This window comes from Procambarus clarkii, chromosome 14, assembly GCF_040958095.1.
Source record: "Procambarus clarkii isolate CNS0578487 chromosome 14, FALCON_Pclarkii_2.0, whole genome shotgun sequence".
In the NCBI taxonomy this organism is placed as follows: Eukaryota; Metazoa; Arthropoda; class Malacostraca; order Decapoda; family Cambaridae; genus Procambarus; species Procambarus clarkii.
Genome location: NC_091163.1, coordinates 37,869,256 through 37,884,773, shown reverse-complemented (window position 1 = coordinate 37,884,773; position 15,518 = coordinate 37,869,256). Strand labels below are relative to the sequence as shown.

Genomic DNA, 15,518 nt, shown 5'->3' with positions numbered 1-15,518 from the left:
GTCCACCGAGCCCCAACAGGGGTTTCCAGAGCTCGTAGGCTGACTGCTACGGAAAGCCCGGGTTAGGTGTTGCTAACCGGTTAACACCCCAAGCTAAAAAGGGGTAGATGCCAACACTGAAAACCCCTGCAACGTGTACAATCATGGGGGCCTAGCAGAGGGCCACCAAACACTACAAGTGGAACTATAGCCACACTAGGCAGACCCCCACCAGGCAAATGAAAATACAAAACAAAAGAAAAACCCCCGCAGAAGTACACCGTCCCCAGAGGCCACAGGAAATGGCCGCCGCGTAGGTAGCAGGTCGCACAACACCTTGATGCCCTAACCAGCACAATACCAGTCCCTACCCAAGGTCAAAGAAGGGCCCCAAGCCCCAGCTGGCCCCAAGGGCGAGGCAAATGCCGAGCAGCAAGAACCCCTACGGGAATGGATCCCGAACGCCCTAGGGAAGATAACCCCGGCACGCAGGGGCAGTACTCACAGGGCGCTTAGGAAAGAAAGCCCCTAAGCACATGTAGCCCCGGTACTGATGAGGAACACCTGGCCACCACACAACACAAAACACGGCAGTAAGCACCACAAAGGCAAACACCGCCTAGGAAACTGAGGCCAGAGAAGCGTCTGTCCCTGTTGACATTAGCTTACGAACTGGAGTGCTAGGTAGCTGACGCGGTGAGGTCCGGGGCCCCCCCTCCCCCTCTCAAGGAGGGGAGGGTTGCGCGGATGAGCGGCGCGGCAGTAGTGTGTTACGTTTGCTTGTTTGCTTGTTTCCTTGGGATTGTAGAGAGTTTTACATCTCTGTTAATTTTTTTTTGTCAGTTTCTTACCATGTGAGGTTTGTTTTGTTATGCCTACCTTTCTGGGTGCCTAACCCCAGTCAATGACAAATAAGGAAAAACCCCAAACACTGGGGGGTTTTCCAGGGCCATTGCTCCCTGCAACCTCTCTGAAGGGGCCAGGTTGTGGCGCTGGTACCTGGTAGGTCTGAACTCCATAGCTAATGTCCCGGTCTAATATAAAATACATTAGCCCTATAAGTTCCAGGAAGCCGTAGGGGCTCCCCACAGAAAATATTAATTCAATTTGGTTTATTCTCCCTAAAGACCGATGTAGTATATATGTAATGAAATACAGTTTACCATACATATGAAGTTCCTCCAGTCTGGGAATACCAGCACACACTGAACCCCATCCTAATCATATGAGAAATGTGACATGTTTAGGAAGGAAGGATCCTGCAGGTTTGAATCTTGTCCTCAAAAATGTTTTACTGTTTAACCGTTTAACTTTATTTCTAATAGAATAGTGTGGATGGATTGATTATATGAAAGCACTCAATAGAGAGGTTTAAAAAAAATTCTGATTGTTGGCAGTAAGTTTCAACTCCTTATATCACCTACCACTGCCTACCATGTTACCCTACTGCAGAGTGACTTGATAAGAATATGAAAGGTCAAAAATCATAAACGTCACAATAAGTGTTATTTACTGGCCAATTTTTGTATATTAAAATTGAGATAACATGACAAAATGTATTTTTGAAATTTGAAACATATATGCAGATGATAAGTCAAATTCCCTTGAGGAATTTAGGGACGAGGGTTTGATCCCATGTTGATTATGTAGCCCTAAATATTCATTCATCTATCACAATATGGTGTATGATGCATTACCACAAACTCCCCCCGATGACGTGTCCTCATCACTGTTGTCCAAACAGTCATTGTCACCATCACACAGGTAACGTTCGTCAATGCACCGTAAATTCTTCTTGCACTGAAATTGGCCTTCGCTGCATAGGCTTGGCTGAAAATATTTAAAATGTTCTACAATTTAAATTTTGTTTAAAATGCTCAACAATTTAAAATTATTATTAATTTCAAGCAATAGAATTACTCTAGCTAAAAAAACCAGCGTTGAATGTAATAAAACGCCATTTTCTGGGTGAGTCCCGGAGGCTCCTCGTAGCTTACCAGGCTGATATGCTAATGTCAGACTTTGGCATCAGTCATGTGTAAGCCCAGCTGAGACTCCAAAACCCTCAGACATTTGAGAGCTGGCAACAGGAAGGGGAGGGGGGAAGGGAACAGGATGAACAACAGAAGGGGGCGTGGACAGAACCAAAATCGAAGTGACTAACACCCCCAAGTCCGAGGTCCCTATAACCAAAGAGGGGCACCCTCAGGGCATACGGAAATGCAACCAACCTAGCGCATTGCCGCAACCTAAACCTCACATGCAATGCTGAAGCTGCCAGCACCCAAATATCATTATCAGTGGACTGGGTGAATTGGAGTACAAGTAAGAAATACAACTCGCAAGACTTCCAGTCAAAGGTGTCATTAACCCAACAGGCAGCATGGCGGAGGCAAAAACAGTGAAAACCACCCTGAGACAAGGGAACAGAGCAACTTCCAAACTCGCACTAAGCGAGGTGGGACTTAGAGGATGCATCCATTGGATCAATGAGCCCCAATGGGGTTTTCCAGGGCCCTTAGGCTGACTGTTAAGGGCAGACCAGGTAAGGTACTGCTAACCAGTTATCCCAGAACTACCGAGTAAACAAACAAAAGCTGAACCCCTGTAACGTGTACAATCATGTGGAGGGCCTAGCAGAGGGCCACCAAAATAATACAAGTGGTCCTATAGCCACACCAAGCAGACCCCTCACCAGGCAAAAAAGAAAAAAAAAAGAAAAAGAAAAACTCAGCAAAATCTCAATGTCTCCAGAAGGAAGAGACCCAGCCACTATGCATAATATAAGACAGCTGCACAGTACCTTGTGCCCCTGTCAGTGATGATACTATCTCCTACCCAAGGACAAACAGTGGCCAGAAAGTTCCAGCTGACCCCAAGGGCGGGCAATCAATCACCAAGCAGTAAAAGAACCCTGCAGAGGTAGTTCCTGAACAGTTTATGGAAGGTAACCCCAAACTGCAAGGGCAATACTTACAGGGCACCTGGGGAAGGTGACCCCTAGGTACATGCAGCCCCAGTACTTCTTAAATTACTTCTGGTTTGCACACCACCACACTGCAACAAAACACCACAGAGCATAGCACTGCACAAGAATCGGAGTAGAGTCGAACGACCACCACTCAACACATCAGGCTCAGAACTGGGGTTGGATAGCCGACGTGGGGGATCTGGGGCTTCCCTTCCACCTCCCGAGGAGGGGAGAGCTGCGCAGACAGTGGCGCAGCAGTGATGGTGGCATCATGGTTGTTTGCTTGTTTTCTGTTTGATGAGTTCTGCTTGCTAGTTCGATTTTCAGTAGCAATTTTTATCCAGCTGTAGTTTGTTTTGGGACCCATACCTTCCTGGATGCCTAACCTGGTAAATGGCAGACATAGAATGCTTCCAACTTCATAAGGGTTTCTATAGGCCATTGCACCTCGTGCCTCAATGAGGGGGGCCAGGTTCTGGTTCATGGTCCCCAGTAGGCATAGAACTCCATTCGAATTGACTGATGCCACGGTCTAATACATAGATATCAGCCCGGTAAGCTCAGGGGAGCAGGAAGGGCTCTCCACAGAAAAATATTTAATATTTAGCTATAGACTGAATTAAATCATAATATCTCTACAAATTCAAAGTGAAATGCCAAAAACCCAGAATTGAATACAATAAGATTGACTTTCTGATGGGACCCTTGGTAACTCTCATTAGGTTTGTTCTAGTACTGTCAAGCCTTGAGGCTGTACCCGATCAAGACATCCCTGTGTGATACCACCATACTCGTACTTGTTACAAATGGTCGGCAAGTGGAATTCAGTGAAGGAAGATGCTCTTGAAACCAAATCCATCAACAACTTTAGGAAAAATATAATAACTTTAATGTGGAGAGGAGTAATTAGAGCGGCACACATATATGGCTAGGAGGCAGGGCATAAAGAGCTAGGCCTCACTCCTCCCATAGTCACTGGAGGCTAACAGACAGTTTTATGGATAATAAGCTCATTTGTTTTATGACATTTACAACACCCAGTGGTGTAATATGTGAGTTGTATAGCTACTTGGCTGCTCCCTAAGTTATCTGTTGCTTCAAATAGCCAGATAAAGTACAGTATTGTAATTACCTAAGTGTAGTTACAGGATGAGAGCTATGCTCGTGGTGTCCCGTCTTCCCAGCACTCTTTGTCATATAATGCTTTGAAACTACTGACGGTCTTGGCCTCCACCACCTTCTCACCTAACTTGTTCCAACCGTCTACCACTCTGTTTGCGAAAGTGAATTTTCTTATATTTCTTCGACATCTTTGTTTAGCTAGTTTAAATCTATGACCTCTTGTTCTTGAAGTTCCAGGTCTCAGGAAATCTTCCCTATCGATTTTATCAATTCCTGTTACTATTTTGTACGTAGTGATCATATCACCTCTTTTTCTTCTGTCTTCCAGTTTTGGCATATTTAATGCCTCTAACCTCTCCTCGTAGCTCTTGCCCTTCAGTTCTGGGAGCCACTTAGAAGCATGTCTTTGCACCTTTTCCAGTTTGTTGATGTGCAGTTTGTTGTATATATCTGTACATGTAATATAGTTGTCTACTTTCTAGTTCTCAACCGAGGTGACCTGGGTACGATCCTCAAGAAGAACCAAAACAATTGGGCACGCTTCCTTTTACCTGATTCCTCTGTTCACCTATCAGTCAATAAGAACTTTGGAGTTAGCCAACTGTTGTGGGCTACATCCTAGGAAGAGTCAGTAGTTAGCCGAAGAGGACCTAGATGAGCCTAGGTGCAGGCTACCTGTTCCTGACTACAGAAATTAATAAAAGATGCCAGGAGTCATTGGAATATACCTCACTCCAGGCCAGTACCATCAACAAAAGGTACATTCATAATAAAGTCAAAAGCCCTTCACCACCCTCCCATGGCAACATGCTTGAACATTAAGGAAAAGCTCTCGCTAACTATTCATTTACCAGCCTGGCCATCTTCACTGCCCATCACCAGAGGTCAGAATCATACACACCTCCACCACAATGTTACCCTAGCTTTGATATATCCTAAAATAAAATAAAAATTAAATATATTTAAAATACCTGAGTAAAGTTAGTAATTGGATTACAAAGGTTTTTCTGTTGACTATCTGGCTCATACCCAGTTGCGCAAGCACAGATTGGGCCGTCAGGTGTTGCAAGGCAGAGATCCACGCACTGGATGCTTCCTTTTGTACATTCGTTTGTATCTGTGATTAAAAATAGCTGATTAAGTGCATTAACTCAAATACTGAATACCGTATGACCATAACAATGTCTTCCATGCACTTGACACACATAATTTTGCATATGCAGTATAATTTTAAAAAGCCATTTCTGAAAGTGCAGGTAGGGCATAGAGACTTGGAGCTGTAGAAACACTATTGATAAATGTTTGTGGAGATGGTGAAAACAGTGAGGGCAGGACACTGACAGTTGTACCACTGATGTTATTGTGATGGTGAAGACAGTGAGGGCAGGACACTGACAGTTGTACCACTGATGTTGTTGTGATGGTGAAGACAGTGAGGGCAGGACACTGACAGTTGTACCACTGATGTTGTTGTGATGGTGAAGACAGTGAGGGTAGGACACTGACAGTTGTACCACTGATGTTGTTGTGATGGTGAAGACAGTGAGGGCAGGACAATGACAGTTGTACCACTGATGTTGTTGTGATGGTGAAGACAGTGAGGGCAGGACAATGACAGTTGTACCACTGATGTTGTTGTGATGGTGAAGACAGTGAGGGCAGGACAATGACAGTTGTACCACTGATGTTGTTGTGATGGTGAAGACAGTGAGGGCAGGACAATGACAGTTGTACCACTGATGTTGTTGTGATGGTGAAGACAGTGAGGGCAGGACAATGACAGTTGTACCACTGATGTTGTTGTGATGGTGAAGACAGTGAGGGCAGGACACTGACAGTTGTACCACTGATGTTATTGTGATGGTGAAGACAGTGAGGGCAGGACACTGACAGTTGTACCACTGATGTTGTTGTGATGGTGAAGACAGTGAGGGCAGGACACTGACAGTTGTACCACTGATGTTGTTGTGATGGTGAAGACAGTGAGGGCAGGACAATGACAGTTGTACCACTGATGTTGTTGTGATGGTGAAGACAGTGAGGGCAGGACACTGACAGTTGTACCACTGATGTTGTTGTGATGGTGAAGACAGTGAGGGCAGGACACTGACAGTTGTACCACTGATGTTGTTGTGATGGTGAAGACAGTGAGGGCAGGACACTGACAGTTGTACCACTGATGTTGTTGTGATGGTGAAGACAGTGAGGGCAGGACACTGACAGTTGTACCACTGATGTTATTGTGATGGTGAAGACAGTGAGGGCAGGACAATGACAGTTGTACCACTGATAACTTTAATATTTAAAGTTACAATTTACATGCTGGTCTGCCTAAGTTAATCCCTCATGGAAATTGAGGCCTTACTATATGTCACAGCACAAAATTTAATTAGTATACAGTTTGTCACATACTGTACTGTGCAACATAAATAAATTATATTAAACTCACTTATTTGTATACAAATTGAAATATTTAACAGAATTCTAGTTTCTTCACTTTAGTACATTCGCCGAAACTTGTCTCCACAGGTTAGAGGATATTTAATAAAATGTAAACATAAATAACCATATACAGTACAGTGGAACCTCAATTAACGAATTTAGGGCACCGAGCTCGTCATGTGAAACGCTCGTCTTTCAAAAGAAATTTCCCCATTTAAAATAATGGAAATAAAATTAATCCGTTCTACCGCCGAAACACATCAATATGATATTCGATTTTTTAAATAATGGAGCAGCCTACCTGACATACACTGAACAAACCTTTATAACATTTTTTCTTTTTTCAAATTTGTTCAATTTTTTTAAGTTTTTCATTTTTTATAGAAAAATATTCATTCAGTGTATGTCTCCATTTTGTATAAAAAACAAAACGAAAAAAAAAAGCGTTGAAAGTAATGAAATGCCATTTTCTGAGTGAGACCCAGAGGCTCCCTGGAGCTTATCCAGGCTGATATGATAATGTCAGACTTTGGCATAAGTCATGTGTATGGAGTTCTGTGGGCCTACCAGGGACCACGAGCCAGAACCTGGCCCCCCTCAGAGAGGCATGGGGAGCAATGGCCTATAGAAACCCCCGTGTGGTTGGAAGCATTCTATGTCTGTCATCGACTGGGTCAGGCACCCAGAAAGGTAAGCATCCCAAAACAAACCCCTATTCTGGTGAAATTATTGCTACCAAAAGCCGAACAAGTGGATAGAACTTCCCTAAAAGTGACGAGCAAACAAGCATGACATCACACGTCGCCGCGCTACTGTCTGCGCAGCTCCCCCCTCGCCGGAAGGAGGAAGGAAGAGCTCCAGACCCTAGTGATGGCGATCCACCCATCAGTTCTAAGGCTGATGCTAGAGGCAGAGGTCATGTGCTCTGGCTCCAGTGGTCTTTCAGCAATGTGCTTCGTGTGTGGTAGCTGTCTTCCAGGGGTACGAGAGCCAAGAGTTATTTTACAGTACTCGGACTGCATGCACCTAGGGTTACCTTCCCTAGGTGCCTTGTAAGTACTGCCCTTGAGGCCTGGGGTTCCCTTCCAAAAGTTCCTTGGGTCCTGCCTCTGCTGGGCTGTTTAACTGCTCGGTTTTTTGGCCACCCTTTGGGTGTTAGGGTGTTTTGTCTCCATTGTTTACCTTAGGGTAAGAGGCAGTTTGCACTGGTACGGGGCAAAGGGTGCTGTGCAGGTTTTTTTGTTTTTTTTTATTTTTTTTATACGAAATGGCGCTGCCTACCTGACAATCACTGTACAAACCTTTATGACATTTTTTCTTATTCTTCCAATTTTTATTTTTTTTATTTTTCATTCTTTTTTTTTAGAAAATGTAGCAGCTTGTAGCAAATGTTTGTCTAAAAAACAAAAATCAATGCTTTGCAACATTACAGCAGTCACCCCTTTCCATCCCAGCATCATTAGCATCTTTAAAACACAAAAAACTTTATTTGCATCGTCGGAGGTGTTCGACAATTTGTGAGAACCAGCAGGAATGCTAGGAAGCTCCATGTGCTTTTCTCGGTAATCAAGTAAAAGCTTGTCAATTGAGACAAATTTTCGCCGAGTGGCGCGCCCGTCACTTGAGGTTCCAATGTGCAGATAACATTACGATTGATCCACTAACAAAATAAATCAATATGAGTAAGTTTTGTTTGAATTACAGAACCTAAACTATTATTCTATAAAAACAAAATAATTTTACCACTTTGACTGGTGTTCGAGAAAATCTTCAGGTCAAATATATAAGGATTTTCTATACGCAGTTCCTCGGGTGACTCTTGACTCTGAAGCTTCACACGCTTTATTGTACCATTCTGGAACTCCGACCAATATATGAAGCCATTATAATAAGCTAATCCATAAGGATGATTTAAAACATCACCTCGAAGCATCACCTGTAACAAAAATATATTATTATTATTATTATTATTATTATTATTATTATTATTATTATTATATAAGAATACATAATTACAAGTAAATAATAGGAAAATATAAAATGTTTAAGAAAAATCAAGGAAATACCCCCAACTCACATATGAAAAGAAAGCAACAACATTTGAGAGTGTTCTGTACTGTTATCACGTCACATTGGGCTAAAACATCGCTTTCTTTTGTTTTCATGTGTGTGGGTTGGGTTATTTATTTTCAGTCACATTATTGTGACTTATTCTATGCACTCCCGGGACAATGTGTGCCCTCACCCCTCCTTTGTTCAGTCTCCATACAAGAACTAATTTTATATGTATCTCTTATGATGTTAAAGCCCTTACAGCCAAAACATTATCATTAAACTAAAGTCCACTGTACTTTTATCTTTATAGTTATCAATTAGGTCAAAATAACACACAATCATTATAAAAAAATCCAACACTGAATGTAATGAAACGCCATTTTCTGGGTGAGTCCCAGAGGCTCCCCGGAGCTATCCAGGCTGAATGGATATGTATACTTTTCTGGCATCAGTCAATGCACAGAGTTCTTCCCTACCGGGAACCACGAGCCAGAACCTGGCCCCCTCTAGAGAGGCACGAGGAGCAATGGCCTTTAGAGACCTCCCTGTGGTTGGGAGCATTCTGTCTGCCATCGACCAAGACAGGCATCCAGGCGCCCCAAAACAAACCCCTATTCTGGTAAAACTATTGGGATTGAAAGCCAAACAAGTGGACAGAACTCCCCAAACGAAAATTAGCAAACTAGCGTGACGTCATCATGTCACTGCGCTGCTGTCTGCACAATCTCCCCTCCCCGGGAAGGGTAAGGGGGAGCCCCAGACCCACCCGCCGGCGACCCAACCATCAGTTCTTAGGCTGGATGTCAAAAAGCGAGAAAAACACCGCCGACCAGAGGGAGGGAGGGATGCCGGGGAGCCTCTGGGACTCACCCAGAAAATGGCGTTTCATTACATTCAATGCTGGATTTCTGGGGGGAGCCTCGTCGTCTCTCCGAAGCTACCTCACCACAGATAAGGAAAAGAGCGAAGGATCCGGGAGGCGAACACCACACACCCTAACATAAAAGCAAGACCACAGACTGAAAGAAAAGACCTTGCCAATGACCCGGGAGACCCAAATACCAGAACAGGAAGGAGGGAAGTAAGGGAATCCGGGCAAACCAAAACGCGTCCACAGCCCCAGAGACCAAGATGCGCGGAGAACAGCGAAGAGCTGCAACCGAACACCAAAAGAAAGCACAAAAGACTAACCAAGCAGCAACCCAAGGACCCCTCAGGAAGCAGCAGATCCAAACATCACTCGAGAAGAAGGAGACTGCATCAAAAGAACAAGCTACCAAGAGGACCAACGAGGCAGAAAAACACGGGCGCCAGAGGAGAGCCGGAAACTCCCTGACCCGACCCCTACAGGTCAACACCAACAGGAGAAGGAGACCTGAAAAACAAAAATACACCAGAACCAAAGGGATCACGACAACCGAGGAGAAGAAAATAGACCACCCGGGCCAACGACCAGGACAGGACCGGAAGCGCAAGATCAGGCCGGAGGTGAAACAACGCCCAAGACACCAAACAAAACGGAGCAGAAGGAACAGCAACGGTGAACGCAAGCTGGAGCGGCTCCGCCAGCATCACCCAATACGAGGAAACAATACACGACACCAGAAGATGGTCCTGGAACAACCCTGAAGAGAAAGACAAGACAACCCTATCAGAGACCGAAGAACCCTTCGCAGTGATAGGAAAACCAGAAGGATCGCCAGGAAACTACACACTGCTGCCGAGACGAAGCACACAGGCGGGAGACTAACAACAAAGCCACCAGCTCCCCTACAAGCGACGAGAACACGAGACAATAATCCCTGACGCGAAGACTCGAGGGGAAAAATGAACCAGCCCCGTACAGGACAGAATCGATCCGCAAAAAGAGGCAGAGCTGCGGGAAGCCCCTCAGGATCAGAACCAAGGAAAGCAGAGCCCCCAAACACGGCTGGCAAAAACCAATAGGAACGGCCACCAGGGAACCAGGAACCCAATAACGGCAAGCCGAAAAGGAACCAACCCGGACGAGCAGAAACGCCCTGTCTGGGAGGATCCCCCCCCCCCAGGATCCTGGAAGGACCAACAAGGCCAATCACCGAAGAGCCAGGGCCCAGGCAGAAGCCAATGAGGAAACCGAGCACCACGAACTAAAGCGCGAGACGCGAAGTGAAAAGCAGTGACTCCGCAACCATAAGGAGCAACACAACCAGCTCCAGCAGGGAAGAGCGAGGCACACGTCACCGAGGTATACAGGACGAGAACTACTCAGGACGTGTACCTCAAGAAAACAAAAACGCACGCTCCGGAAAAAGAAAAAAAAAAAAGTCGTAGCCAGGACCGGAATCCAAGCTTCTCCTGTCCCAAGAAAAGGAACCAGGAGGGTAGGCGTGGTTGACTGGAAGTCCACAACCTCTTGCAGAAATGGCACCACAAAAGCCTGCAGGGAGAACGAGGAAAAAGTGAACTCAGTACCAAAACTCATCACTGGGGTAGTCTAAAAGCAAGGACCTGAACATGGACAGAGGCCCACCTCAGCACCTAACAACAGTATAGCCAATAAGCACTGACCAAGATACACAGCCAAGTGAGCATCATCATACTGAAGAGTCACAATGCTGCAGGCTCCAGGATAATTCAAATTATCTAAGTGTGGGGAGTAGGGTGAGGGTTGCAAGTGGTGTCCCAGAATACATGAAGGCGTAGGGAATTTGAAAATAAACTAAGAGACAGGAAATAAGTGTTAGTGAATGAAAAATCTTGGGTAGAAAAGTTGATCTTTCAAAACAGCAGAATGTCAGCAAAGACGGCCGCCACCTCGGGGGAGGACAGCAACCTAACACAAGAATCTTTTGCAGGTTTCTCGCAACAATATGTAATGAAAGATGGTTTTCTTGGCAGGTTAGTGATTATTGAGGCCATGCTAAAGATTTACGAAGAAAAGGATATTAAATTAGAACAAGAAAATGAAGATCTCAAGATTGAGTTTTGTAAGTTAAAAGGAAGTATTTTCCAGCAAGGTAAGGAAATTACCAGCTTGACTGATACGGTAAGGATACAAGAGGAACACATCAAGGAACTAGTAAAGGACAATGAGGCATGGAAAGTGAAGAGTAGAGCATTTGAAGAAATTAACAAGAAAATAGACTCATATGGTGAACAACTCCAAGGGAGCCTGAGGGCTAACATGAAGTTTGTCAAGGAGATGCAACGAGAAACTTAATTGGCAACTCAAATAGAGGAGGTTAATAAAGAACTAGAAGAGTATAAAGAAGAAATAAATGAGACGTATGCATGAGTTGTAAAAGAGAAAGAGACAATCATGGAAGTGTGTTAGGAAGTCAAAACCAGAAATGACCAACAAGAAGCAGATCTTAGGCAAGCAATTAGGAAAGAACTGGTTACCAACAGTAAACTAGTACAAAACACTGCAGATAGAAATAAGTCCATAATAATTTTTGGATGTTTAGAGAAGGAAATTTCATCTAGGGTGGACCGAGCAGCAGGAGATGAAAATTATAGAGAAAATAGTAGGGTTAGGAGAAGGCTCAAAGGAAAATGTCAGTGATTTTAGAAGAATAGGAAAATATGAGAAAGACAAGAACCGCCCCTTAAGGGTGACGTTTAATGGAGTGAAAAACATGATGGAAGTGCTTAGAAATGCCAGGAAATTGCAGAGTGATGAGGTTGGCAAACTTTGGTCAATAAGACAAGACCTCTCAAAGGAAGACAGAGAAAAGCTGAAAATGAACCTAATTGAAGCAAAACGTCTAAATGGGGATAGAAATGAAGAAGACAGAAATTCTTTTTTTCTACAAAGTGTCAGGGACTGGAAAGCTTGTGAAATGATACATAAAAACAAGGCAACAAAATCATTAGTGGAAGGGGGTAGTAAGGAGCAAAGGGAAAGGGAACATGTTCCTGAAAGTTGTATATACCAACATAGACGGAGAGAGGTCAAAAACTTTGGAGTTGTAAGATATAATTCAGCTTAAGGTCCCAGATATTGTTGCATTATCAGAGACGAAACTTAAAGGAAATATATGAAATGAAGCTGTATTCCCAAGAGGCTATTCAGTTTGGAGATGTGACAGGAAAACTAGGAAGGGAGGAGGAGTTGCTGTGCTGGTGAAAAAACACCTGAAGGTAAGAAAGTTAATATTTGAAAACCCTCGAGATATTGACATAATGGCATTGCAGGTCTGGAATCAGGACGATAAGCTGATAATTTTAAATGCCTACAGTCCACCAGCAAGCAACACATGGACAAAGGAAGAACTGGATGACAAACGAGAGAGCCTCATAATGGTCATGAGAAATATTATTGTATAAGCAGATAAAGATAAATCACGACTGTTGATACTGGGGGACTTCAACTTCAAAGCAATAGACTAGGAGACCTATGAAGCTAGAACGGAGGACTTTTGGACATGCAAATTTGTGAACCTCATTCTGGAGACATTCTTGTATCAACACATCAAGCAGGCCACAAAAATGAGGGAAGGAGATGTACCATCAATATTGGATCTAGTATTCACCAGGAAAGAAGAGATATTTGACATACAGTATCTTCCTCCCTTGGGAAAGAGTGATCACGTCCTGTTAGACATTAAATATGCTTTAAGATATCATCTAGAAGAAAATGGGGACATTGAAACAGTTGATAAACTCGATTTCAAGAGCGGTCACTATGGGGAACTTCAAAAAAAATTTAATGTGTAATTGGACAGACTTGCTGCTAGGCAGGGAAGTAAATGAAATGTATGCCAAATTTTGCAAAATATACGATGAAGGCACACAAACATTCATACCAAAACAGAGATGCAGGGCCAGAAAACAGGATTGGTTCAACAGAAATTGTGAGAGGGCAAGAGACCAAAAGACACAAAAATGGAATCAATATAGGAAGAGCCAAACCCTCAAACATACCAGCGATACAAAGATGCGAGATACAACTATATGACAGTATGGAGAGAGGCAGAAAGAAATTTTGAAAAAGGTATAGTGGATAAATGTAAAACAGAACTGGGCCTATTCTACAAATTCATAAACAACAAATTGCAGGTAAAGGATAATATCCAGAGGTTGAATATGGGAAACAGATTCACGAAAATGAAAAAGAAATGTGTAAAACATTAAACGAAAAGTTCCAAAGTGTGTTTGTACAAAATGAAATCTTCAGAGAACCAGACACAATAAGATTTCCAGAGAACAGCATAGAGCATATAAAGATGTCTAGAGATGAAGTAAAAAATATGCTAAAGGAGCTAAGTAAGAACAAAGCAGTTGGCCCAGTTGGAGTTTCACCATGGGTTCTGAGAGAATGTGCATCTGAGCTCAGCATTCTACTTCACCTGATCTTTCAGGCATCACTGTTTACAGGAGTTGTAGCAGACGCATGGAAAAAGGCTAACATAGTTCCACTCTACAAAAGTGGCAGGAGGGAAGACCCCCTCAGTTATAGACTTGTATCATTGACAAGTGTAATAGTGAAAATATTGGAAAAATAATAAAAACTAAATGGGTAGAACACCTGGAGAGAAATGATATAATATCAGACAGACAGTATGGTTTTCGATCTGAAAGATCCTGTGTATTGAATTTACTCAGTTTCTATGATCGAGCCACAGAGATTTTACAGGAAAGAGTTGGTTGGGTTGACTGCATCTATCTGAACCTAAAAAAGGCTTTCGACAGAGTTCCACATAAAGAGTTTGTTCTGGAAACTGGAAAATATTGGAGGGGTGACAGGTAAGCTTCTATCATGGATGAAAAATTCTCTGATTGATAGAAAAATGAGGGCAGTAATCAGAGGCAATGTATCAGACTGGAGGAATGTCACAAGTGGAGTACCACAGGGGTTCAGTTCTTGCACCGGTGATGTTCATTGTCTACATAAATGATCTACCAGTTGATATACAGAATTATATGAACATGTTTGCTGATGATGCTAAGATAATAGGAAGGATAAGAAACTTAGATGATTGTCATGCCCTTCAAGAAGACCTAGACAAAATAAGTATATGGAGCACCACTGGGCAAATGGAATTTAATGTGAATAAATGCCATGTTATGGAGTGTGGAATAGGAGAACATAGACCCCACACAACCTATAAATTATGAGAGAAATCTTTAAAGAATTCTGATAAAGAAAGAGATCTAGGGGTGGTTCTAGATAGAAAACTATCACCTGAGGACCACATAAAGAACGTTGTGCAAGGAGCCTATGCCATGCTTTCTAACTTCAGAATTGCTTTTAAATACATGGATGGCGAAATACTAAAGAAATTGTTCACGACTTTTGTGAAGCCAAAGCTAGAATATGCAGCAGTTGTGTGGTGCCCATATCTTAAGAAGCACATCAACAAACTGGAAAAGCTGCAAAGACATGCTACTAAGTGGCTCCCAGAACTGAAGGACAAGAGCAACGAGGAGAGGTTAGAGGCATTAAATATGCCAAAACTAGAAGACAGAAGAAAAAAAGGTGATATGATCACTATGTACAAAATAGTAACAGGAATTGATAAAGTCGATTGGGAAGATTTCCTGAGACAAGGTGTAAAAAAAATCTCAGCTGAACCCAGTGGCAGCCAAGTACCGAGCAGTAAAAGGCACAGCGGAGGTAGATCTCGAGGTGACTTGTGGAAGGTGGCCCCAAGCCACAAGGGCAGTACTTACAGGGCACCTAGGGAAGGGAACCTTAGGCGCATGCAGCCCGAGTACCATGGAATACGTCTCCTGGCTCACGCACCACCTGTAGAGACAGCCCACACCACAAGGCACAGAATTGAAACAAAAACCAAAGCCAGAGGCACGACCGAACCAGACTTCCATCGGCCAAGAACTGACGGTTGGGACGCCGGCGGGTGGGTCTGGGGCTCCCCCCTTCCCTCTCCCGGGGATGGGGGGGATGCACAAACAGTGGCACGGTGACATAATGACGTCATGCTAGTTTGCTAATTTTTGTTTG

The 15,518-nt window shown here is 43.5% G+C and overlaps 1 protein-coding gene across 1 annotated transcript in view; it reads right to left on the bottom strand.

Annotated features, from left to right (window-relative positions):
* Positions 1–15,518, bottom strand: part of LRP1 (LDL receptor protein 1) — a 704,914-nt gene that overhangs the window by 400,226 nt on the left and 289,170 nt on the right. The window contains exons 16-18 of the mRNA XM_069324493.1: positions 8,258–8,450; positions 5,044–5,189; positions 1,677–1,809 (exon numbers count right to left, since the gene is read on the bottom strand). Coding sequence (XP_069180594.1) covers positions 1,677–1,809; positions 5,044–5,189; positions 8,258–8,450 — 472 coding nt within the window. The remainder of the gene's footprint in view (positions 1–1,676; positions 1,810–5,043; positions 5,190–8,257; positions 8,451–15,518) is intronic.